Source organism: Myxocyprinus asiaticus, chromosome 3 (assembly GCF_019703515.2).
Source record: "Myxocyprinus asiaticus isolate MX2 ecotype Aquarium Trade chromosome 3, UBuf_Myxa_2, whole genome shotgun sequence".
Classification (NCBI taxonomy): domain Eukaryota; kingdom Metazoa; phylum Chordata; class Actinopteri; order Cypriniformes; family Catostomidae; genus Myxocyprinus; species Myxocyprinus asiaticus.
Genome location: NC_059346.1, coordinates 36993979 through 37021609, shown reverse-complemented (window position 1 = coordinate 37021609; position 27631 = coordinate 36993979). Strand labels below are relative to the sequence as shown.

Sequence of the window (27631 nt, the reverse complement as noted above, 5' to 3'; positions counted from 1 at the left end):
TTCTATTCAATGTGGGACATAATATAGTTGAGATGGCGATGCATTAGATTAGAATGGTGATATGATTATTCAAAATATTTAATAGGAGAGAGAGAAAGAGAGCCTCTGTATTACTGACCTTTTAGATTTTCTTTTCACATGTGAACAGAACAATTTATCGTTTTTTTTCTGGACACATGCCTTTTAACATCAAACCTTTGGTCGTGACAATCACCTCCCCACACGTTGTTCTTCACCGTCATTCATTTTCAATATGCATTTGTTTTTTTTAAATCACATTATTTCTGATAATATTTCAGAAATTCCATCTTTCATGCCAATAGTGTTTAAAGCTCTGCTTAACACATGGTAAATTCTAGCTGCATTATTGAGCACTTTATTGAACTGAGAAAACAATGACTCTTAAGACTTTAAAAAAAACCCACTCCTCACTCCAGGCAAAATTATCCTGCTCACATATTCTGGCTAGAATGAAAAACATTTCCAATGGTTGCTATAATCTGGATATTTATCCCTGTTCCCCTAAGTTTTCTTACCTGCTCTGCTCTCTGTACAGAATGGACGGGTCATACCTAGCCAAAGTCAACTTTACCAGCCATAATGTATTTTTCTTCTTCATTTTTGTCCCTTTTTTCCTCCCTATAGGGGACACTACACAAAGGATGAGATCTGCTCAGTATCCAACCCCTGCAGAATTGGATGCTTATGCTAAAAAGGTTGCCAACAATCCTCTCACCATCAAGATCTTCCCCAACAGCGTAAAGGTCCCTCAGAGAAACCACGTTCGTCGAACTGTCAACGGACTGGACACCACTGGCCCTCGATACAGTCCCTACCCCTCCTCTCAGGCCACCACCAAGACCGGTCTTCTTGCCATCGTAAAAGTGCCCCTTGTCAAGGGTGTCCTCAAAGACTTTGACGGCACACGGGCACGACTACACCAGGAGGTGATCATGAATTCCACTGGCGGTCCTTATGCACCCACCTCAGCCAGCACTTTAAACTTGCACCACCCACGGCAGGGTCCTCTCGGAGCATCGCAGAACCCACAGGGGCTTCCTCCACACCCTCAGAATCTCCAGACTTTGCAGCCACCTGGGCCTCCACACCAAGGACTCAGACACCCACCCTCCTCCTCAATGCCACAGCAACCCCAGGGCCTTCCAAGGTCCCAGACTCTTTCCTATGGCGCTTCTTTAGGCCACCCTAGCTCCCACCCCCCTTCAGCCATCCTGCTTCCTCAGCAGCACCTACAGAACCCACCACTAGACCTTCAGGTGGGTACTAGGAAACTGCCAATTGCAGACGCCCCTCCTAATGTGACTGTTTCTACCTCAACCATTCCATTGTCCATGGCCGGAGACCTCCATCAGGGCCGTCAGGCTGATATAAACAGCATAGTGCACCAGATCAGCCAGTTCTGCCAAGCTAGGGCTCAGGGTGTTAGTGCTACATCAATGTGTGAAGGGCAGATCGCTAACCCCAGTCCCATTAGCCGAAGTCTACTCATCAATGCTAGTTCACGAGTCTTGGTGCATGGGGGCAACCCAAGTGCACCCCCTACCAGTCTCATGCACTCATCCTGTGCTATTGGACATCCGGATAATGTGGCTGCTTCTGCACCGGTAAGTGCAATGCCACCGCATAACATGGCCACAATGAACCGCATGTATCACAATGATATGAAGCAACAGCATCTACAACATCAAAGTCATCAACAGCAGCGAAATCCCCAACAGCCACAGATGAGGTCATGGAATCAGCATCAGCTAGCTCACCTTCAGCACATATCTGAAAGGGGCGGACACCCCTGCAAAGCCCCACTTCGGGACCCTTGCCTCCCCTGTAAGGGCATTAACAATCCCCCAGAGATGAGCATGGGGCAGCCTTATGCCATGAAGCCCTCTAGCCCCTCCCCTCCACTTGCCAACAACAACAATGCAGTGCCCCCAGGTGCTGTGACGCACTACACCAATGGGCAGTACTACCACCAGCCACCAGTTTGGAGTAGTATCCTTCCCACACCCAACAGCGACAGTTCCAGCTCACAGGACCTCCCAGTGCCCTTCCACGGCACTGCAGGCACTGGCACGGGCAATACCAACCCCACCCCAGGGATGGACTGCGCCCCCACAGGAGGAGCGGCCCATTACCGATTAGTAGGGGGAGCCTTAATAGGGCAGACTAATCTGATGCAAATGGCAGATTGCATGGGAGGGGACTTCCAGACGCCCTGCTTCCGAGATCAGAATCTCATCCTGATGGGGAAGATGCACAGGCCACCCCCTATGGGCCGGGTAGTGGTCCCCCCCTCTGAAACGCAAGGCCAGCACCCAGGGTACAGATAAGCTTCAGCCCACAAGCCTCAGACACAGTCTTTCCTCAGTGTTTCACACTTGTGTCTGTTAGTCTTAGTCTAGATAGTCTCACAATCTTCTGTTAGTCTTAACAATGAAATTACATTTAAAATTATGAATTGAGTTCTTATTAAGGATGGAATTGAAATCTCAAGGATGATTGTTGATTAAACAACAAAAAAAACACACACACACAAATATGTCTAACTAAGAGCAGTGGGGATTTTTGTTTGTTTGTTTTTTTGTTGTTTTTCAATCTTGCAAGTGATCAATTTCTTTTCTACTAAAGGGAATTATTTTGTTTTTTCCACTCTTGTCCTGTCTATCCTAGTACCTGGACCTGAAGTGCTCCAGGGTCACATTTTTCTTGCATTACTGCTTGCAATTTCATTAAAGATGTCTTCTGAAATCAATCACTTATAAGCTAATCAAATATAAGGGGAAAATGTCCTACAAAGCATCTCACCAGGGCACCAGGGTAGGATTTGGACAACCTACATCCTTTCATTTTAGAGATCTGTGTTTCAGACCTGTCTTATAACATCAAGATGGCTGACAATCTTAGAGCACTTCCCTCTTCAGCATGACACTGTCCTTTTAAATGTTTTTCTGTTCCCAGGTGAAGCTCGTCATGTGTTCCTTTACACAAGGAACCCATTTCTTTTTATGTTTTCTGAAATGAAAATGGATTTATCATGGGTATCGTGTGAAACCAAATTGTTTTTTGAACCTGTGAGTTGCTGTAGGCTTGTTAATGTTAATCAGTGAAGGATTGAAACATCAGCTAATTTATCTGGATGACATCTGCATTGTGGCTGTCAGGAAATTTAAAACACATGGACAGAATATACACCATGCCTCTTTTACAGTTTTTCAGTTCTGCGAAAATAACTATTAAAAACATTTTGCCTTCTGAGTCACCAATGCCAGCTAAGTTTTGTGCGATGATTGTGAAGGTTCCGTCTTTTCGCTGTAAAGCTGTGGAGGGCAGAGGAGAAAATCTACATACATTTTAATGTTAAAGCTGTGGCTTTTTTATTTTTTTTTTATGTAATCATTATACTCCCTTAATTTCTTAACATATAAAAACTATCACTTGAATTGTATAGACGAGTTGTGCAGTTTCAGGTGGGCTATATGTGGTACGGCTGTATGTGGGTTTGCAGGACTAAACATACTACTGAAGAAGGTGTCTGTAGGCATGTTACTAATATTAGATAGAAAATAACTATGAACTAAATCGAGGGGATTTTCTAATTCATCCTGTATAATAATGTAAGGTAGGAGTTGCTACTGATTCTTTTGTGAAATGTGCTTGAATAGACCAAATTGATCACTTGCAAGATCATTTGTGGTTAAATTAAGGAGGACTTTTTTGAAAGAAAGGTCAAAAAAGTGAAGCAGCAGATTAATTGCTTATTTTATTGTACACTGGCTTATCTACTGTACTGCTGTAACTTTAAAGAAGTGTAATAACTGTGTATGAATGAGGCTGCATATGGATATGGATTCACAGACTTGGTGTGAGAACGCTGGTGTGTGTGTTGGTGAATGGGGTGTGTGTGCTGGTGGGTCAGATTGTCTAGACTCACTGTCTGTTTGCCTCTCCTTAACAGCCCTCATGAAGCCTTAAGTATTTGGTCCTTGGACTTTCCTTTGACTACAAGCATGATTATAATAAAAGGTATAATGATTCTGATTTTGAATAAATTATTTTCAATTATTTTAAACTCAAGCTTTTGTTGAATAGAAAAAAATAGAATAAAAAAATTACTTTATAATGTAAATGAAGAAAAAAAATATTTTACTGTCATTGTTTTATAGCTGTGTAGTTCTGGGCTGTAACGAAATCTTTTTATTCCAATTAGTTTCAAAGCTTCAGTTTTGCAATTTGTGCTATTTATAATTCTAGAATTGTTTTTTTTTTTTTTTTTCTCATTATTTAATTTTATTTTTTTTTTTTGCAATTGCTGTGAAATGGAGAAAGCTTCTAGAAGCCTTTCTCATATCTGTCACTCTGTGGCTGTCGATTGAATGCGTGGGAAGAATCTGAAGAGTATGAGAGTTGTTCCTCTTTTTCTTTTTTTAATATTGTAATAATAAAATAAAATTCTAATTTATGCTTTCATATCTGACTCTATTTCAGTGATTGCTTAAATCAGTGTTTTGCCCCGACGTATCAATGTATACCCTGCATCTAGTCTTTACATCCATGGCAATTAATGTACACTGAACAGAACACAAATCCTGCCTGAATAGCTAAAATCATCTTGATTCAGTAAGACTGACTATATAGAGTGTTTGTGTGCATCAACTTGCGTCACAGACATCTTTTTGTTTTCTATCAAGTAGTAGTAGTATTCTATCAGGTAGTTAATTTTTTTATTATTTGTATAGCGTTTTTCACAACACATTGTTTCAAAGCAACAGAAAATGAAGCTGTAGTGTCAATAATGTATTCTTTGTGCAATTTGATGAAAACATGATTGTATATATGAAGGCTTTGGTTGGTAATTAATTTATTGTCTATGTATCCATTTGAAGAGAGTGTAGTAGTCCATACTTTGACCAAGATGATGCAGGTAGAGGTCAGTGAAATGTAGATACTGTATATACACTGTAAAAATTCCAACTTCAATTTTGTCAGATAAGCTCAATTTTAAAAGTTGATTGAACTATCTAATGTTTACTTAAAGCAATCAATTAAGTTAACTTTTATGCCATTTAAGCTAGAGCAACTTACATTTTTAAAGAGTGAGCACATACAATATCAAGTTTGGTGGTGAAGGTAGAACATACAGGCTATTGAGCATGCTCAGTTTGATCACTGACCTTCCAACACCCACCTATTTGAAACTTTGTGCGCCTCTGTGAAATGGAAGTTTAATTTTTACTGTTATAAGTTTATAAAGCCAGGCTCTACTGTGGAAAATCAGGAAATATGTGGGAATTTAAATCTTTAATTTCGACTCATATCTTTAATGATGTTATCCATTTGTTAAAGTCATGGAAAGTTCTTGAAAATTTAAGGGTCAAAATATGGGGGAACCTTGTAAGGCTGAGCACTGTGAACTTCACATTGTTGCACCTGCTACTGAGCATGACCACTGGAGAAGCATTGAGGCTGAAGACCACCCACAATCCCCTGCTCTTGAATTTATTTAAGTGTGTTTGGTCAAAGCGTGCCTACTTATGAGGACATATAAATAATTTGCAAATAATCTGTTTTGAATTAATAGATGTACACTATATTGCCAAAAGTATTCGCTCATCTGCCTTTAGACGCATATGAACTTAAGTGACATCCCATTCTTAATCCATAGGGTTTAATATGACGTCGACCCACCCTTTGCTGCTATAACAGCTTCAACTCTTCTGGGAAGGCTTTCCACAAGGTTTAGGAGTGTGTTTATGGGAATTTTTGACCATTCTTCCAGAAGCGCATTTTGTGAGGTCAGACACTGATGTTGGACGAGAAGGCCTGGCTCGCAGTCTTCGCTCAAATTTATCCCAAAGGTGCTCTATCGGGTTGAGGTCAGGACTCTGTGCAGGCCAGTCAAGTTCTTCCACACAAAACTCGCTCATCCATGTCTTTATGGACCTTGCTTTGTGCACTGGTGCGCAGTCATGTTGGAACAGGAAGGGGCCATCCCCAAACTGTTCCCACAAAGTTGGGAGCATGGAATTGTCCAAAATCTCTTGGTATGCTGAAGCATTCAGAGTTCCTTTCACTGGAACTAAGGGGCCAAGCCCAGCTCCTGAAAAACAACCCCACACCATAATCCCCCCTCCACCAAACTTCACAGTTGGCACAATGCAGTCAGACAAGTACCGTTCTCCTGGCAACCACCAAACCCAGACTCGTCCATCAGATTGCCAGATGGAGAAGCGTGATTCGTCACTCCAGAGAACGCATCTTCACTGCTCTAGAGTCCAGTGGTGGCGTGCTTTACACCACTGCATCCGACGCTTTGCATTGCACTTGGTGATGTATGGCTTGGATGCAGCTGCTCGGCCACGGAAACCCATTCCATGAAGCTTTCTACGCACTGTTCTTGAGCTAATCTGAAGGCCACATGAACTTTGGAGGTCTGTAGCGATTGACTCTGCAGAAAGTTGGCGACCTCTGCGCACTATGCGCCTCAGCATCCGCTGACCCCGCTCTGTCATTTTACGTGGCCTACCACTTCGTGGCTGAGTTGCTGTCATTCCCAATCACTTCCACTTTGTTATAATACCACTGACAGTTGACTGTGGAATATTTAGTAGCGAGGAAATTTCACGACTGGACTTGTTGCACAGGTGGCATCCTATTACAGTACCATGCTGGAATTCACTGAGCTCCTGAGAGCGGCCCATTCTTTCACAAATGTTTGTAGAAGCAGTCTGCATGCCTAGGTGCTTCATTTTATACACCTGTGGCCATGGAAGTGATTGGAACACCTGAATTCAATTATTTGGATGGGTGAGTGAATACTTTTGGCAATATAGTGTATATGCTATTTATGTTTTATTGAAAAAGTTGTGTTTTAAGTCACCATGTTCGCTTTAAGTTTCTTATAGAAGTTGATTCAACTTCTGAAGATTTGTAGTATTTGTAATCTACACCACCATTTAAGTTAGACCAAATATTTGGTCTCTTGGTGGGGTTCATACATGATCTTATGTTGAGTATAGATCTGCTTAAAATATTTTTTATTATATTATTTTTAAGAATGAAAATTATGGACAGCTATACTTAAAAATTTATGTTTATTGAACTTAATCATTGATATTTTTGAGTTTGCTGAACTTTTTGTATTAAGTTAATGGAACTTAAGATCCAACTTGAATTGTTAATTTGCTAAAACTAATTTGCCTGAAGTTGAGTAAACTCAAAAATGCTTTGCAGCTGGTTGCCTTTTTTAAGCGTACTCAACTTTTTATTTTTTACAGTGTATAAATATATATGTATAAAGTGTGTCTGAGTCCCGAACAATGCTAGCAAGACTGTTCCATAGTTTAGGAGCTAAAAATACTGCCGTTCACTGCAGTATTTTTTGTTGTTTTATAAAAAGCCTTTATTGCAAAATATTCATGTTCGTAAGTAGGGTTATAGTGCATTTTGTGTGCTGTGCTTTAGGGATGCAGCAGTACCTAGCTCATGCTTCAAGTGTAAAGACTGAAAAATAACTTGGTTTTGGTGTGAAATAACAAATATATCATAAGCCTTCAGAAAACTTGGACTATGATACATAAGACTACTTTTGTGATACTTTATGGGGTCTTTTTGAAGCTTTAATGTACAATTGCTTTGAAAAGACATACCAGGATATTTTTTTTTTATTTTTTTTTTCACTTAAACTCATAAATTAAGATTTTGAACGAGATGAGGGTGAGTAAATGGGTGAACTATTCTCTTAAATTTCAGGATCTTTCAGATTTATATGCAGCATCTTTGAGCCTAAACTTTTGACAGTGTTCTTGTTTAAATAAATGGTTCTTCAAGCAGTGGCTGCTCATCTGGGTTTTAAATATGAAGATCTGACTTGTGGTAGCTGGTGCAGGAAATTCCAGACCATCCCAAACTAAAACCATGAAGGAGAACGATCAGAAATGAATGCACTGTCCTTCATGTCTTAAGCACTCTGTACTTCAGTTGGGAGAGGAATTTAATGTCAATAAGAAACACGTGATGTAAGAAAGAATCTTACTTTATTATGGTAGAGGTTAAGAAGCTAGGCTGGCCACTCAAACACTGTATGTTCAAATTCAGGTAAAGCAAACCATGAACTGAACAACTGTCTCTTCTGTGCCCTTGAAAAAGGTGCTTAACATCCTAGCAATTGGTGTACTATAAGTTAGTTTAGAAAAAAAAAAAAAAAAGGTCTGCAAATCATGTTACCAAGCCAGTACATATACTAATAATAAAATTGTCAGCATGTCTGTTACTCTTGTAAGAAATTGTTTATTCAAATGGTCTTTTAAAAAAACATCTATGCTGAACTTAACTGGTATAGCAAACCTGAAGATGCCCATGCTGAGTAAGAAAGTCTATATGCCTGAAAAAGACCAAATTAATAAACCACTAGAATAGACTATCATTATTAACAGTTTTGCATATTCAATTCAATTTTATTCAAATTTGATTTGTAGAGCACTTTTCACAATACAATGAAAATGGTTTGCAGGGTGTGTGTGTCAGAGTTGAATCATAATCATTCTGCTAAAAATGTGTCCTTGGAGAACCTTAAAGCTCCTCTTTATTACTTCTACCTTCTTTGTGCAGAAAACACTAACTGATTCCCGAAGATGAGGTGCACCTAATCTACTGCAGAATCTCAGGAGTTCAGAATCTCAGAAGACAACGGCCCTTAAAGGAATAGTGAAAATTCTGTCATCATTTACTCATATCCTTCTGTGGAACAAAAACAATTGAGACTTTAAAGATTGTTGCAATAGCAGTTTATAGTGACTTTCTTTAAAGCTTAAAAGTGTAAATACTAATAGTTATTAAAATTGTAAAACCAAAAACGTTTGTACTTTTTTTTCTTTTTTTTTTTCGTGAATTTCTCCCCTTTTCTCCCCAATTTGGAATGCCCAATTCCCAATGTGCTTTAAGTCCTCGTGGTGGCATATAGTGACTCGAATCTCAGTTGCCTGCCTGAGACCGTCACTCCGCACATTTTATCACGTGGCTTGTTGAACGCATTACCGCGGCGTGTGTGGAGACTTCACGCTATTCTCCGCAGCATCACCGCACAACTCCCCACATGCCCCACTGAGAGCGAGAACCACATTATAGCGACCACCAGGAGGTTACCCCATGTGACTCTACCCTCCCTAGCAACCGGGCCAATTTGGTTGCTTAGGAGTCCTGGCTGGAGTCACTCAGCATGCCCTGGATTCGAACTCACGACTCCAGGGGTGGTAGTCGGCGTCTTTACTCGCTGAACTACCCAGGCCCCCAAAGTCTTTACTATTCTTACTAGTTTTAATTAATTTACCCTTACTGTCTAAACCCTAAAGTTGTCATTAATAAAATTATTTAAGTGGTCCTAATCAAACAGTAATTGAAATGTCATATTTTGGAATCATAACTCAAATATATACATTCTTTAAACTTTGGCTCCAAGTACAGCGAACTCAAAATTATCAAGTACAAAATTGCAGCTGTATGGAATACCCATAAGCCCTTGCGCTTCAATAAATGATGTATGTTTTGGTCAAAACAAAGGAAATCATGTTGAAAACTAATAACTGTTATTTAAAAATGTATATGGTTTTAATTCTTATGACTATTGTTCTTGTTTTTTTGTAGATGGTTGATAGTTGTGATTTGTGTGAAGTCACCATGAGGGTGATCAGTGTTACCTCTGGTGAACTTGGAGCTTGTTAAGTTGAAGCCATTCTTCTTTACTCAGTTGTGCTTTACAAACGTGCAGATTTATGTGTATTAAGAAGTACTGAGGAGAATCTAATGTGCCATATGGCTAACTGAGATTCCAGTCATAATTTCCCTTATACCGTATAAGATGTGCTGTAACTCAATTTAAATAATTAAATAAAAACAATGATACTTTAAACACAGATTGTTAAGTTTACTTATAACTCATTTATGTGATTTTAAAAAATTAAGTTCCATTTACTTCATCCAAATAAGTATATTTAAACAAACCAATTGCCTTAAAAAAATCTAAGAAAGGGCAACTAATTAGATTTTACAGTATGCAACTCATAGTTCAAGTCTTCTGAAGGCATATAATCACTTTGTACAATGAACAGACTAAAATTTGGGAAAAGAATGTCATTATTCACTCTCAAATCAAATCAGTCATTGTAAACTGAAAACAGAGCAGAATTCCAATATGGCATCAATAACATCAAACCCCATTGGTTCTTGTGTCATGACGTTTGGTCAAAAGGCACGCAAGAACCAATGAGGCCTTCAGAATATTTGGAATATGACGAACGAGTCGCACTTACTACTTCAAGCTTTAATGTAAGCCACTAACAACTGCTATTGATTGATTTATTTTTTATCTGTATCCTTTTTGTGTTCAACAGAAAAAAAAAATTAATCTCATGGGTTTGGAACTATATGAGGGTGAGTAAATAATAACAGAATTTTCATTTTGTTATTATTTACAATTATATAAAAATAATTTTCAATTATTATTTGTTCTCAAATATTTAGCTTACAGAAAATAGATTTCTTATGGTTTTAATTTAAATAAGAGATTTATTCCATTTGTTACTTTTTTCTCTTTTTTTTTTTTTAAGATTTGAGGGTTAGTCTCCTCTGGTCTGTAAACACAGACTGAACATTTTAGTCAGTGTTCTATTTGTGGGCGAAGTTAAACATTATATAAGAAAAAAAAGTGATCGAGGACAGGAGCAAAGCCTGTTGAGTTTTCTCAGTCTGGAAAGTACAGCTACATTATGAGGAATAACGATTCTCACTCCGGGCGAGGCCACTTTCCCCTGGCTGTCTAAACACAACAGCTGGCACACAGAAGCATGATTGCATTCATTTTATTTAATGGCTCTGTATATCAAAGCGACACAGCGCCAGGAAGTGACGCATAGCAGGCAGGTTGTCGCGGCTCTGAGCCGTCTGGTACGGATGGAAATTGAAGTTACATAAAGAGGAGCACAGCAGGACTGCCGCGATCTGGGGTCAGAGCATTTTAGCTCTGCAGGGCGCAGTAAAATAATGGCGACAGACGAAATAACCCATCACTGAACTTTAATGAGCAGTGCACTGCATCTAGGCAGTAAAATAAGGAAAAGAAGGCCCTCTGCGGACGCATTCTAGTGTAGAAAGGGAAAACGCTTATAACAGAGCGCATGTTTACATAGAACACGAATAGAAAAAGAGAGCAGGTGGACAAAATTAAACATCCCTTAAATATGCAACAGGACAGGCAGCTTACAGTCTTTCTGAAAGATGACAGAAGTAGTGGTTTTGTAATGCATGGTGGACTCATTGTATCTGAACATTATCTGCATCCTCCTTTGATGCGTTTCAGTTGTGTCTCGAGTGCCACATCAGTCATGAGCAGAAGCACGTGACGCCACAAGAGGGCGACATGCACAAACACTTTTACACATTGCCCCAAAAACAATCCATTGCTTCTTTGTGTTATTTAAAATATATATATATGTTTTTTAGAAACTAAGCATCAATTACAAGTAAATGTGTACGACGTATGTAAATATATGACAACAATACATTGTGTTATTGGCAGGGTTCCCATGGTCATGGAAAACATAGTGATTTCAAGGCCTGGAATTTTTTTTCTAGAGAATATGTATATCCTTTCTAGTTATGATCAGTTTTAAAATATGTGATCAGCTAGAAATTATCAAATGTTTATAAATGTCCTTAACTAATAACCACACACAGTGAAAAAGTGTGGAAACCCTGTATTGGGTTATTAACCCTAAAACACTTAAATGTTAATGAAAAACATTCATGCTTTTTGTGAACAGAAGGTGTTTGATGTATATAATTATTTTATTCCAGCCAATTAAAATGAATAGTGGAAATAGTTGTCTTTTCCTCTTCAAGTCATTGTAAGTAGATAGCACATAGATTCAGTATATTGAATAAAATAGCTTGTTCTTCAAGCAGTTTAAAACCTGGCATAACACAGATACATTATGGGCATACACAGTGATTTACAGTCCACTGGTGGTATTTGTCGTCAGAAGTCCATCAGAGCTTGAGACCTCAGCTAGTGGACTTAACTCGTGTGCATTGCTGTGCTGTCTGCGTCTTTGTGTCCCCCATTTACTGAAAGTTCGCACGATTCCACCCCATCCAGGCTCTGTGGATAAATACATTACATTATGTAGGTAACAGACTGAAAAAAGTGCCCATTTTTAGTAACAAATACATGAGCGTAATACATTTTTCTGTTAACAAACCATATCTGATGTCTTAATTACTACATGACTGAAATCAGTGTCAGAAATTAACTTATTTTCCCCCTGGATTTCATTTTCAGGGGTGTTTATAAGGGCATATGTTTTCTTTAATCATAATAAATCCTGTATTATCCTTTCATATTAAATACTTCAATTTAATCATTTTATTAAAATAAAATCAATCTTAGTTATTATATCTTGTATTTTACACAATAATATACTATATACTTAGGCCTAGGGTATAATATTAAGAAATATATTAGAAACACCAAGGAATTCATTACACATTTTGAATTTTGGGGGCATTTGTGTGACTTTAGGTGTTTGTTGTTTTTTTTGTTTTTGCCCCAAGCACCTGTTAATTCCTGACACTGACTGAAATATATGTTCAGCACTGGCTACCTTTCTGGTGTTCGGTTGTCGTAGGTACGCGCATGCGTAAATTCCCAGGATCCTCGTTCACTATACCCAGGTTTCTTTTCCACTGTTTCCAGTTGACTTCTTCCACACTGAAAGCAACACATTTTGTTAACACATTGCATATGGTTTCACTCCTATTATATGCAGAGCCTGAAAGAGTGTGCGCGCGCATGCACGCATGCATGCTTATATAATCTTGTATCATCTTTTCACAATATATAGTCCATCTTTAGACAGTAGACAATTTAGTGCTTGAACTAGTAATCCTAGATATTGTTAATCTGTCTGGAAGCCACTGAGGTCAAAGGTCACCTGAAGCACCACCGTTGATCGGGCTCTTGCCCCCTGCCCAGGTTCTTCTTTACCCCTGAGCGCAGCCTTTTTTTCAGACAGCGAGGAAGCATCCACTCCATGTCCAAGGTTGTGATCGCACGCTGAGAAACACAAGTAGTAGACTTAGTAGAAGTAGACTTATTCAAGTAGTTGAGTATGGCTCTACTAGATATTGTACAGAATGCTCTTGATAACTGAGAATCTTCACAGACATCACTCTCTCTATTATCTCTGATATTACCTGTAGTTTCTATATACTGGTTTCAAAAATTTATGTTTTGTGTTAAGTCTTAAGTTCTTAAGAGAGATCTGATCTTGAGAGATCTGAGAACTGAAATCGCCATAACTAAACATCACATATGATTCTAGAGTAAGGATGTTTCTGTAATACATCCATAGTTTCTGTTATCTCTAGTTTGACTTGTAGTTTCAACACATTGGTTTCTATCATCTTTAATTGTTTCTGTAGTTTTCAGATAATGGCTTCTGTTAAAGGAATATTCCGTGTTCAATAAAAGTTAAGATCAATCGACAGCATTTGTGGCATAATGTTGATTACTACAAAAAATATTTTGACTTCTCCCTCCTTTTCTTAAAAAAATAAATAAAATAAAATGGTTACAGTGAGGCACTTACAATGAAAGGGAATGGGGCCAATTTTTGGAGAGTTTAAAGGCAGAAATGTGAAGCTTATAATTGTATAAAGCACATACATGAATTTTTCTGTTAAAGAACATGTATTATTGGAGTTGTAAAGTTGATTAACTCATAATTTTTGCAGGATTACAGGGATTACTGTGTTACGTCGACATGTCGGTGTAACTTTACACAGAAAAGGTTAGTAAGATATTTTATCACACTAAAATCATGTTAAAACACATATTGTTTATATCTTGGCCCCATTCACTTCCTTTTTTAAGAAAAGAAATTCCAGATTCCACAAATTCCAGAAATTAAAATAAATCGAAATTATGCTACAAATGCTGGCGAAATATTACTTTAAAAATGAATGAGATCCTAAATGAAATTGTCATGATTACTATGGTAACATAGGATCCTAGAGTTAGGATATTTCAGTAATACACCCCTGGTTTTTAGGATCTCAAATCTTGCTTCATTAATTGGATGCCAGGTTTGCCAAATCCTGACTCTGATTAGTTTTTTTGTTGACGTCATTAGCCTATGGGTTCACATACTTGTTCCAATCTACACTGTGAATTTTTGAACGATGTATTCAATATGTACAAGAACAGTACAATAATTTGTGTGTTACTAGTTAAAACAGATTGTGTTTGTTCATTATTGTAGCTTAGATGAAGATCAAATCAGATTTTAAGACACATTTATACATAAATGCAGGTAATTCCAAAGGGTTCACATACTTTCTCTTGCTACTGTAGTTTCAACATACTGGTTTCTATGATCTTTTATTTTACCTGTAGTTTCCAGATCCTGGTGCTCTCACTGAACATCTCCTCCACGCTTCTATTCATCAGCGCAATCAGCATGTTCAGCAGCAAAATGTACGTCAGAACAATATACAAGATCAACAGCACATAAAACACCCCCTCATAATTATAATTATCTGTGAACTCCAGATCTCCCATGCCAATTGTAAACTTAAACAACTCCAGAGTGGTGAAGGAAATGCTTTTATATGTGGGCTTCTTGCAGTTCTCAGTTCCATTCATAACCTCGAAGAAAGAACGGCCTTTTGGGGACTCAGGTGTTTCATTGAGAAGCGTTACCAAAGCTGTTGAGAAAAAAACAGTTAATTAACACAACTGAGTAATATTGCAAGTTTATTGTATTGTGGTAAAAATGACATTCTTGGAAGGGTGCAAAGAAGGATGATACCTGTAGAAAATCCAATTAGGAAGACCAGGTACACAACAAGGAATCGTCGAATTTCTCCAAGAATCATCTGACAATACATTTATACATTTATAGTGCAACAAAAAATACTTTACTAGGGCAAGAGGATGTACAAAAATGTACAAATGTTCTTTACCTTTTGTAGCATGACACTGTAGATTCCCATGAATTTGGATCCCCTGAAGAAGTAGAGGAGGTTTACCCAGCTCAGAGCAAGGCACAGAACTAGAAAAACCAGGTATTCATCCTTACCAAAAAAGTATAGTGCAGCACACACCATGAAGAGCAGGGCCTGCAGAAAACTAAGGCCACAAAAAGCTTATTAGTTGAAATAACATAACTTGGTAACAACAACCTTGATAGCACACGTACATCACCCAGACGTCTATTTGATGTGTGTGTTTACATCTGGAAGATGCATTTTTTACATTGTTTGCCCATCTGCAATATCAATAAGTATGTCAATAAGACATTCATCAGATGTCTTTGAGATGTTTATAATTTAGAATGTTTGTAAATCTGAACTTTTTAAGATGCTTAGCGGATGTTAATTCGATTTTGATGCTTTCCAGATGAAAAGTTCTAAAATAGACATCTCGAAGATGTACGTGTGCTATCTGGGAAGGTTTTGTGCATTAACATTAATAAATCCATTAAGTATCATGAACTAAGTTGTCACACAATGAACATTATTTTTACACCATTTATTAATCTAAATATATTTATTCTAAATATACTAATATTCAATGTTAGTTCATTGTGCATTAACTAATGTTAACGTATACTATTTATACATTTTAAATGTATATGTTGAACCAAGATTAACTAAGATTAATAAGTGCTGTAAAAGTATTGTGCATTGTTAATTCATACATTAATCAGTTAACTAATGTAGTTGACTGATGTTAATGAATATAACCTTATTGTAAAGTGTTACCACATACTTTAAGTGTTTGATTCTGTCTTTGTAGTCAAAAATCCATGAACCCTAACCCTAACTAGTAAAATGTATTTAAAAAAAAAATGTCTCCCCTTTTCTCCCCAATTTGGAATGCCCAATTTCCAATGCACTCTAAGTCCTCGTGGTGGCATAGTGACTCGCCTCAATCCAGGAGGCGGAGGACGAATCTCAGTTGCTTCCGCGTCTGAGACCGTCAATCCGCGCATCTTACACGTGGCTTGTTGAGCGCGTTACCGTGGCGACATGGCTTTGTGTGGAGGCCCACACTATTCTCCGTGGCATCCATGCACAACTCTCCACATGCCCCACCAAGAGCAAGAACCACATTATAACGACCACGAGGAGGTTACCCCATGTGACTCTACCCTCCCTAGCAACCGGGCCAATTTGGTTGCTTAGGAGACCTGGCTGGAGTAACTCAGCACGCCCTGGACTCGAACTCGCGACTCCAGGTGTGGTAGTCAGCGTCAATACTCGCTGAGCTACCCAGGCCCCAACTTGTACAATTATTGACCACTGAAAATCATGTGAAGGGTTGTCATCTCATCCACCTGATCACTATATGCTTTTGTTTTATGGAAAGAAGCAATGTGAAAATTCTTTAAAATTTCATGTTCCACAGAAGAAAGCAAATAAAGGACATGAACGACATGATGGTGAGTAAATGATGACAATTTCATTTTTGAGGCAATTATTGCTTTAACACAGAAACAAGACTTATAAAGCTCTAAACAAAGCTGTTTAAAAGAAGGAAGTGAAGAGACTCACAAAAGCTCATCATTGTATCCATCTATCAACAGGGCCTGAAATCTTGTATGTTTTCTGACCATATCTATTAACTAATAGGATAAAATAATTAATCAGTTAGTATGGAAACCAGATTTTCTGTATTTCTGTGCTGTATATAAAAGTTTCATTATTAAGCTAACAGCATTAAATGGTAAACATACCCCTTTCAAAAAGAAGTAAAGCGCTCCAATGGCAGTAATGATGTGTCCTGTAAGAAGCAGGTAGTCTTCCCTTTCATTCCCATAAGTATGTGGAATCTTTGAAGAAAGAAAGAAAGTTTTTAACATCACAGTAGTTTGTGTCAGAAACTGAACTGGAAATGAGGAGGAAGGATAAGGTACAATAATACAAAAGATATTTGCCAAAGACAGTGCAGACAATAGACATGCCGTGACAACTAACTTTCTAGTCATCTCTGTGTATGTGTGCGTGTACCTCCCCTGATGGGCGCTGAAGAGCAACTGTAGTGAAGGTGAAAAGGTAGACAAGATAAACGATGAAGTTAAACAAGAAAATCCATCGTGCAAATCTGTCCCACTTCTCTTCTAGTAGTTTATTGAGTGGCTCAATATTGAGCATATCAAGACGATTCTGTAATGAGATGACGTAACCAAATATGTTGCTAAATCCATACAGCTTCTACTGTATATAAATAAAACAAATTTGCTAAAATCTAACTGTGCATTTTAAATATATTTCATCAAATGAAAGCTGCAAAATAAACTAAAAGAATGTGTCTTCTCACAGGAATCTCGCTGCCATAGACGACTATCTCCAGTACGGAGTTTTTCTCGTAGGTGTCGAGGGACGAGAGATCATAGAGAGAGGAGCACACTGGACCATAGACCCATTCTGTGATCTTCCGTGACAGGTGTCTGCACTCTTTAAACTCCCGCCCAACAATGTGCCTGAACAACTGGTGAACATGAGACAATCAACTTATGTTTTAATCAAAGAGACTATTTACAACCTATGCTAAATACAAATCATTTAAACGTTTTAGTTAGACATGTCTTTTAGCAGATGATTTTATCCATCAATTGAAGGTTTTAATAAACAGCCCTTTCACCCTTTTCAACTCACTCAAAGTATAAAGTATTAGGGATAGTTTACCTAAAAAGGAAATTCTTTAATTATTTAATCAGCCCCATGTTGTTCCAAACACATATGACTTTCCTTCTTCTGTGGAACACAAAAGGAGATGTTAGGCAGACTTTTAGCCTCTGTCACCATTTACTGTCAGTGTATGGAAAAAAGATGCAATGAAAGTGAATGGTGACTGAGGCTAATATTCTGCCTATAATCTCCTTTTGTGAACAACTTGAGGGTTAGTAAGTGATCACAGAATATTATGTGTATGTGAACTGTCCCTTTAAGGGTGCTTTCACACTTGGTTCGACTGCTTGGACCGAACCCGAATACGTTTCCAACCAACTCCCCCCGCTGGTCTCTGTTCACATCATATTTTTTGGGTCCGAACCGCTGTCCGATTACATCATCAACATGAGTACAAGCTAGGCAACAACTCAATAGACATTAGCTTCGATGTGTTATTTAAGTATTCATCTCTTTGGATTTACCACCTTTACAAGCACAAAACGACAGTTATGTTTGTCTGCCATGGATGCATTGAATGTGCAATGATGTGAAGAATATTAGCGTTTGTCTGCCGTGAGCCTGCGGATGTGTTGCATGAGATGTGAAGACTGTGAGCTGCTCTCTGAATGGGATTTATTTGGACACAAGCTGGTATGAGAAATTCATTAAACCATAATAATTACGATCGGGAGCCTGCAAAGATGCGAATTATACGTCATGTGTCCAAATAAGTCTTAAAATCTTTTCCAACACATCCGCAGGTTCACGGCAGACAAACGCTAATATTCTTCACATCGTTGCACATTCAATGCATCTGTGGCAGACAAACATAACTTCAATAACACAAGGAAACTTATGTCTTATTGAGTTGTTGCCTAGTTACAGTAGTAAACAGCTGCCGCTTGTACGCATGTTGATGACGTAATCGGACAGCGGTAAGGACCCAAAAAATATTATGTGAGCAGAGACCAGTGGGGGCAGCGGGAGTGGGGAGGAAACGAACTCGGATCAACCTTAGTTTAAGATACAAATAACAACATCAAAAAACAAATGACCATGCAGAAATATCACTATATTAAGTTATGGCAATGTACTATATACAGTAGCAAGAGAAAGTATGTGAACCCTTTGGAATTACCTGCATTTATGTATAAATGTGTCTTAAAATCTGATTTGATTTTCATCTAAGTTACAATAATGAACAAACACAATCTGTTTTAACTAATAACACACAAATTATTGTACTGTTCTTGTACATATTGAATACATCGTTCAAAAATTCACAGTGTAGTTTGGAAAAAGTATGTGAACCCATAGGCTAATGACATCAACAAAAAAACTAATCAGAGTCAGGATTTGGCAAACCTGGCATCCAATTAATGAAGCAAGATTTGAGGTGTGGGTTAGAGCTACTTTGACTTATAAAAAGCACTCAGACATTTTCTATTCACAAGAAGCATCTGCTGACATGGACCATGTCTCACAAAAATAAATCTCAGAAGACCTATGTTCAAGAATGTTTGCTTTGCATAAACTGGAAAGGGTTACAAAGTTATCTCGAAGAGCCTAGATATTCATCTGTCCAGAGTAAGACAAATTGTCTATAAATGGAGATGATTTATTACTGTGGCTACTCTCCCTATAAGTGGCCGTCCAGCCAAGATGACTCAAAGAACACACCACAGAATGCACAATGTGGTAAAAAAGAACCCAAGAGTGATGGCTAAAGACTTGAAAGAATCATTGGAACTGGTTAACATCTCTGTTCATGAGCCTACTATACGGAAAACATTAAACAGGCAAGGTGCACATGGCAGGACACTACGAAGGAAGCCACTGCTTTCCAACAAAAACATTGCTGTGCGCCTGAAGTTTGCTGAAGACCACCTTGACACTCCACAATGTTACTGGGAAAATGTTTTGTGGATTGATGAAACTAATGTTCATGAAACATGAAAACATCATCTCAACGGTGAAGTATGGTGGAGAGAGCAACATGATTTTGGGCTGCTTTGCTGCTTTGGGGCCTGGTCCGCTTGCCATCATCAAGGGAAAAATAAATTCCCAAGTTTATCAAGATATCCTACAGGATAATGTCAGGATGGCTGTGTGCCAGCTGAAGCTCAGTAGAAGTTGAGTGATGCAGCAGGACAATGACCCTAATCATCCACTAAGTAAATCCACTAATGGATTAAAAAAAATAAAATCCATCTTTTTGTAGTGGCCCATTCAGGGCCCAGATCTTAACCCAATAGAGATGCTGCGAAATGACCTCAAGAGAGCTGTTCATACTAGACATCCAAAGAATATGGCTTAGCTAATTCCAAAGGATTCACATTCTTTTCTTGCCACTGTAAGGTTATGATTATATGACTATGACTCAGGCACCAGTGTCTGACTTGATGTCTGGTTTGATCTCACGAAGGGGAAAAAACATTTTAAATCATGTGAAGGGTTGTCATCTCATCCAAAATCAGGAACATCGAAAAACAGAACACAACTGACTGTATTTTTAGAGAGCACACTCTCTAGCACACATATTTCATATGAATCACTGCTTTTATTTTGCAAAATTAATCAGAATCAGAAAAGACCAAAGAAGAAAAAAAAAGAAACGGGAAAGAAAGTTTTCCCAAAGAGATTACCAAAAAAAAATATATATATATATAAATATAATATACACACTACCGGTCAAAAGTTTTGAAACACGACTGAAATGTTTCTCATGTTCTTAAAAATCTTTTGATCTGAAGGCGTATGCTTAAATGTTCGAAATTTTGTAGACAAAAATATAATTGTGCCACCATATTAATTTATTTCATTACAAAACTAAAATGTAATTAAGAAAAAAAGTTTTTGAAATTGATGACTTGGACCAAATAATAAAGAAAAGCAGCCAATAAGTGCCCAACATAGATGGGAACTCCTTCAATACTGTTTAAAAAGCATCCCAGGGTGATACCTCAAGAAGTTGGTTGAGAAAATGTCAAGAGTACATGTCTGCAAATTCTAGGCAAAGGGTGACTACTTTGAAGATGCTAAAATATAACACAGTTTTTATTTATTTTGGATTTTGTTTAGTCACAACATAATTCCCATAGTTTCATTTATGTTATTCCATAGTTTTGATGACTTTATTATTATTCTAAAATGTGAAAAAGAATTATAATAAAGAATGAGTGTGTTTCAAAACTTTTGACCGGTAGTATATATATATATATATATATATATATATATATAAATAAATTACATTATTTCATTGTCATCATTGATACAAAATCACTTACCTCAATTTTTCCTGTGTTGGCTGCTAGTTTGATGGGAGTTAGTCCCTGATTATTCTCTATTTCCTCCAGCTTTAGCTCGGGGTCAAGTTGAGCGGCTTTGGATAAGATGTGGTCATACATGGCAATGACAAACTCTGTGTTCGCAGGACTATTATCGGCCACGACTACTAGGGCGTGAAGCACAATATTTCCATGAGAGTCCTTCTCCATGAGATCCACTTGCTGATAACTGTTATCCAACAGGAAGTTAACAATATCTAGCTGATTCGTGCAAGCAGCCAGCGACAATGGCAACTCACCTGTGCAGAAAAGGTGCAAAAAATAGGCCTGTTGAGTCAATAACATTTTGAACATTATTAAGTAAAAAAATAAAAATGGGTAGCTGACGCACATGTCCATGAACTTTTTTTAATCAACATGAAGATTTTAAGTCAAAATGTGTACGAAAGTGAAAGTGATAGTTTATGTATTTAAGGTGCAGTGACTAGTCACTAAGATGCATTTAAATTTTTCACTGTTAAAATTATTTATCGTATCCAAGCTTAGTATGCAGCATCAACTATAAGTAAGCCATTTGTAGGATGATTTCACCTAAAAATGGCAACATGATCACAAGGGAAATCGACATGTTACATCCGAAAGTTTCTGTACCCAGAAATCAACCCCCTTCAGATTAATTACTGACAAGCACCATCAGACATTTTTGTGACAAATCTAGTGTGAATACATTTCTCTCTGGTGCTACTAATAGTGCATTGCATTCTGAGGTTGCTTTTTACCTCTAAAATGAAAAGGTTAAGGGTTCGGGTGAATTTACACTGTAATCAGTATGATCTGTAGCACTATCAAATAATTCTTATGTTTGTTTGAGAGATCCGTCCAGCCTGACACAGCAACATTTTGGCTCAACCAATGCTGTGAGTTTGGGCTGGAACTATCTGTTTTTATAACCAATTGGGGGTTCTGTTTTAAAACAGTGATTATTTTTGCAATTCCGTTTGGTGAAGCCAGTGGCGCAGAAATTACAGCTTTAAGTTTTTCAATATTTTTCATCTCCTTTTTGCCTTAACTTGTTAATTTTAAACACACCTGCGGTGTGACAAATGTATTTTTAAAATAAAAAATAGGCCTTTTCAATGTAGTATCTACTAAAATGAGGTCATAAAACCACATGCAAAATAATTGTAGAATAATTAATAAAATGTTGTTTACAAACTGATTAGGAGTAGCTTATAGCAGGTCAAATTGCAGGACATGTCAATTTGCCAAATGTATTTCATGTCAACTACCCATGTACAGGTTTTCATTGAGAGTTAATGTATTTGAAATTAAGCATTTCATGCAGTATACTTTGTTATCATAAATATATCAATGCTTGTTTCTGGTACCAATGATCCTGCTGATAATGTGTTGTTGGTTAAATAATTGATTAAGGTTAAAGGAAATCTTGCCAATTTTCAACCTTATACTTTGTGTTAGACTTACCAAAATAGAAGCACATGCCTTTATTTGGCTGAAAGAATGTCCCACAGGCTTTTGCATGGACATCTGCTCCTTTCATAACCAGCATCTTTACAAACTTTGCACTCCTCCTTTCAATTGCAACGTGGAGAGCTGTCTGGCCTGTGTCAAGGAGAGCAGTCCATAACATTGCACAATGGATGGGTTTGACAACATGTTAAATATGATTAATATTCTATTGATTCATAAAACATAACCAGCCTTTTAGCTTATATAAATCCAGAACTAATAATTACACAGCTACTGACCTTTGAAGTAACTGTCTGTGTATGCAGCATTTATGAATTTCTTTAAATCATTCATTTTCTCTGCAATGTCAAGCAGATATGCGATAGTGGCATTCTCGCCATTCTTCAAGTTTAAAAGAGCTTTCAGCAGGGCTGTCTTTCCATTGGACATATCTAAGGAAGATGTAAAAACCAGTCTGGTTATTTAATTTTTAAAAAGCCATTATAATTTTTTTATAGTAATTTTCTGTGTGGATCGTATTATATTTACATAAAGAATCGCTGAGATGTTTTTTTTTTTTTTGCAGGTACTTCTGTAAACCTTGCAGTTTAGACACGTCACCACTGGACGCTGCCTCAAACAGATCCTCGATGGTAAACCTCTCACTGTCCTGCTCTGCTGGCTCCTCTTTCACTTGTCTGGTTAGCCTGTGAGCAGAATACATCTTTTAATTTTAGTATGTATCCAATTGTCCTCTGAGAGCAAAAAACAAAACACAAAAAACAACAAGGTTTTTTTTTTTATACACTCCAGTATGGTTTAACATAGGGGAGAGCAGGGATTCTTGTAATGCTTAATAATTGTAATATCGGTGAAGTACCCAGTGCACTGAAAGTGACCATATCAGATGTGCAGGCAATATGCAGTTGGTTGGTTAAAAGCACAGCTCTTCACAAAATAATGGACAGTTTCAGTAACAAATGACAGAGTTTCAATTACTGTTACTTATTACTGTTACTAATTACTTTGTCAAGCCAAAAAACTGTTATTCTACAAACTTGGTTTAGGGTTTTTTCAGAATCCCTAAACCGAGACCAAAATGTCTAATACATACTCCTCCCAGAGCATTCAAGCAACATCCACCAAACAAGACTGTTCTGGATCTGGAATAGTGTGCTGTGTCTTGTATTCTATCAAAGCTAATAAAAGCTGAAAACAATGGAAATAAGCCACATCACAACAAAAATAAGCCACAACACAATGGAAAAACCACAGCACCAACAGAAATAAGTCACAACACAATGGAAATAAGCCAAAACACAACAAAAATAAGCCACAACACAATGGAAATAAGCCTCAACACAACTAAAAAACCACAGCACAATGGAAATAAGCCACAACACAACAAAAATAAGCCACAACACAATGGAAATAAGCATCAACACAGCTAAAAAACCAGAGCACAATGGAAATAAGCCACAACACAATGGAAAAACCAAAAAAAAAAAAATAATAAAAAAAATAATAATAATAATAAATATGTCACAGCACAACGGAAATAAGCCACAACACAATGGAAAACAATACATCATGAATACATCATGATGGCGCCGTGGATGGCCACCTCGGTGTAGATCGCTTCTATTGTTTTGTTGTTTTTGTTTGTTTGTCCTGTGTTTAGTAATCTTTTTCCAGTCAGTTTTACCAGAGACGAACTGCTGAACATTCGTCAGCTTTTACCAGACAGTCTTTTCCTGGTTTTTGAATAATCAGACGTTTTGCTGGGCATTTTAGTTGGAGGCGCAGCTCTGCTGTTCAAAAGACGCAGGCGAGGGAGACGAGCAGGCGCTGGTCAAACTCCGTCGGCGCGGCTTTCGAACAGCGCTGCCGAGAATTCATCTTGCGAATCTCCGCTCTCTTCCTAACAAAACGGACGAACTACATCTCCTCACCCGTACAAACAAGGACTTTTCAACCTCTGCTGCCTTGTGCTTCACAGAAACCTGGCTGAGTGAAACCATTCCGGACAGTGCGTTACATCTGCCGGGCTTTCAGCTGTTCAGAGCAGATCGCATCACAGAGTTAAAGGGGAAAACGAGAGGCGGTGGAACATGCTTTTACATCAATGAAAGTTGGTGTACAGATGTAACAACGTTAAAGAAGATGTGCTCTCCTAATTTGGAAGCACTCTTTATTAACTGTAAGCCTTTCTACTCGCCACGGGAGTTTTCCTCGTTTATTTTTGGTGAGTGTGTATATCGCACCAAATGTGTGTTTGAACACAGCGCTGCAACAGCTGGCTGATCAAATTACAGACATGGAACAACAATACCCAGACTCAGTTATTATTATTCTTGGGGATTTTAACAAAGCAAACCTCACACATGAACTGCCCAAATACAAACAGCACATCACATGCCCCACCAGAGACAGGAACATATTGGATCATTGCAACACAACAATAAAGGATGCATATCGCTCTGTCCCTAGAGCAGCTTTGGGACTCTCTGATCAATGTCTGGTTCATCTTCCAACCTACAGACAGAAATTAAAATCTGCTAAACCTCTATTAAGGACTGTAAAGAGATGGTCCAACGAAGCAGAGCTGGAACTACAAGCCTGCTTTGACTTCACTGATTGGAGTTTTTTTGAGGCTGCAGACACCAATCTGGACGAGCTCACAGATACTGTTACATCATATATCAGTTGCTGTGAGGAAATGTGCATTCCTACTAGGACTTATTTAACATTTAACAATGACAAACTGTGGTTTACAGCAGAGCTAGGCAGCTTTGTCAGGCCAAAGAGGATGCTTACAGGGGTGGGAATAAAGTCTTGTACAATCAGGCCAGGAACACACTGAACAGGGAAATCAGAGTGGCTAAAAGGAGATACTCTGAGAAGTTGAAAAACAAGTTTTCAGCTAACGACCGTGCATCAGTGTGGAGTGGCATGAAACAACTCACAAATTACAGGACTCCTACCCACAACCCTGTGGTGGACCAACAACTGGCTGATGACCTGAATGTGTTCAACACCCACTCTGACTTTCAATTTACACAAACACCAACACCTCCTACAACCCCCCTCCTCCCCCCTCCTGCTACTCAACCTGCACTTAAGATCTGTGAAGATGATGTGAGCCGCATCTTTCGGAAACAAAATACAAGGAAGTCTTCAGGCCCAGATGGCGTGTCACCAGCGTGTCTTCGATCCTGTGCTAACCAGCTGGCCCCCATCTTCACACAGATCTTCAATAGATCATTGGAGCAGTGTGAAATCCCATGCTGCTTCAAACCCTCAATCATTATTCCTGTCCCAAAGAAACCAAAAATCACAGGACTTAATGACTACAGACCTTTCGCCCTGACGTCTGTGGTCATGAAATCATTTGAGAGGCTGGTGTTGGCCTACCTGAAGAACATCATTGTACCCTTTCTGGATCCCCTTCAATTTGCTTATCGAGCAAACAGGTCTGTGGATGATGCAGTCAACATAGGATTGCATCATATCCTGCAACATCTGGACAGACCAGGGACATATGCAAGGATCCTTTTTGTGGACTTAAGTTCGGCTTTCAACACCATCATCCCAGCTATATACTCCAGAATAAATTACATCAACTCTCTGTTCCCATGTCTATCTGTCAGTGGATTACCAGCTTTCTGACGGACAGGCAGCAGCTTGTGAGACAGGGGAAACTCACCTCTAGCACCTGTACAATCAGCACTGGTGCTCCCCAGGGATGTGTGCTCTCCCCACTACTCTTCTCCCTCTACACCAATGACTGCATCACCAAGGACCCCTCTGTCAAGCTCCTGAAGGTTGCAGACGACACCACTGTCATCAGCCCCATCCGAGATTACGACGAGTCTGCATACAGAAGGGAGGTTGGACAGCTGGCTGTCTGGTGAAGTCAAAACAACCTTGAGCTGAACACGCTCAAAATGGTGGAGATGATTGTGGACTTTAGGAGGAACACCCCAAAACTGACCCCCCTCACCATTCTAAACAGCACTGTGGCAGCAGTGGAGTCATTCAGGTTCCTGGGCACTACCATCTCACAGGACCTGAAGTGGGAGACACACATTGACTCCATTGTGAAAAAGGCCCAGCAGAGGTTGTAGTTCCTTCACCAGTTGAGGAAGTTCAACCTGCCACAGGCGCTGCTGATACAGTTTTACTCAGCAGTCATTGAGTCTGTCCTCTGCACTTCAATAACTGTCTGGTTTGTTTCAGCTACGAAATCAGACATCAGAAGACTACAAAGGACAGTTCGGACTGCTGAGAGGATTATTGGTTGCTCCCTGCCCCCCCTTCAAGAACTATACACTTCCAGAGTGAGGAAAAAGGCTGGAAAAATCACTCTGGACCCCACTCACCAAGCCCACTACCTTTTTGAACTGTTGCCTTCTGGTCGACGCTTCAGAGCTCTGAGAACCAGAACCGTCAGGCACAGGAACCGTTTTTTCCCTCAGGCTATCCATCTCATGAACAGTTAAACTGCTCCACTGAGCAATAACTATGTGCAATACACAGTTTAGTCTTTCTTACATTAACCAACACATCCAACCTCTTCTGCCATTTCATTCCTCTGAAAAAAAAAAAAAGACATTTGCAATGTACATAACAGATTTGTATTTGAACTGTACATAACAGATAACAGATTTTTATTATAATGCACTACGTATGTGTATGTGTGTATGTATGTATGTGTGTGTCTGTGTGTGTATGTAAGTATGTGTATAACTATTTTTTATTTTTTTATTATTATCTATGTCTTGCTGCTGTTTTTGTGTTGTTTTTGTATTGCTGTACACTGGAAGCTCCTGTTACCAAGACAAATTCCTTGTATGTGTAAGCGTACTTGGCAATAAAGCTCATTCTGATTCTGATTCTGAAAAAACACAGCACAATGGAAAAACCAGAGCACAACGGAAATATGTCACAACACAATGAAATTAACCAACAACACAACGGAAAAACCAAAGCACAATGGAAATATGTCACAACAGAACGAAATTAACCCACAACACAACGGAAAACCAAAGCACAATGGAAATATGTCACAACACATTGAAAATAAGGCACAACACAATGTAAAAACCACAGCACAATGGAAAGAAGCA

At 38.5% G+C, this 27631-nt stretch overlaps 2 protein-coding genes across 8 annotated transcripts in view; one reads left to right on the top strand and one right to left on the bottom strand.

Moving 5' to 3' along the window:
• LOC127427451 (protein FAM222B-like) overlaps nt 1-10703 on the top strand; it is a 101959-nt gene extending 91256 nt beyond the window's left edge. For 6 of the 7 annotated variants that reach the window (XM_051675081.1, XM_051675073.1, XM_051675097.1 and 3 more), the window contains 2 exons: nt 646-2338; nt 3974-4457. In XM_051675081.1, coding sequence (XP_051531041.1) covers nt 646-2338; nt 3974-4103 — 1823 coding nt within the window. In that variant the 3' untranslated portion in view covers nt 4104-4457. Of the gene's footprint in view, nt 1-645; nt 2339-3973; nt 4458-8625 lie in introns of those variants that run through there. The other variant, XM_051675118.1, reaches the window with a different exon arrangement.
• A 152-nt stretch (nt 10704-10855) lies between these two features.
• On the bottom strand, nt 10856-26803 carry LOC127427445 (transient receptor potential cation channel subfamily V member 1-like). Its single transcript, XM_051675060.1, has 16 exons — nt 26506-26803; nt 26209-26375; nt 23052-23209; nt 22802-22954; nt 22518-22655; nt 21033-21331; nt 17393-17563; nt 17083-17238; nt 16809-16904; nt 16627-16697; nt 15034-15199; nt 14880-14946; nt 14459-14775; nt 13002-13123; nt 12672-12778; nt 10856-12169 (listed from the first exon to the last, which is right to left on the bottom strand). The coding sequence occupies exons 4-16, from the start codon at nt 22950-22952 to the stop codon at nt 12021-12023; spliced, it is 2010 nt and encodes a 669-aa protein (XP_051531020.1). The 5' UTR covers nt 22953-22954; nt 23052-23209; nt 26209-26375; nt 26506-26803; the 3' UTR covers nt 10856-12020.
• Between the last annotated feature and the right edge of the window lie 828 nt (nt 26804-27631).

Coding starts and splice junctions, on each gene's coding strand:
- LOC127427445 (XM_051675060.1), bottom strand. CDS start 22,952: ATGTCCAATGGAAAGACAGCCCTGCTGAAAGCTCTTTTAAACTTGAAG. Junction 22,656..22,801: donor CACAGACAGTTACTTCAAAG/GTCAGTAGCTGT, acceptor TCCTTGACACAG/GCCAGACAGCTCTCCACGTT. Junction 21,332..22,517: donor AGGCATGTGCTTCTATTTTG/GTAAGTCTAACA, acceptor TTTTCTGCACAG/GTGAGTTGCCATTGTCGCTG.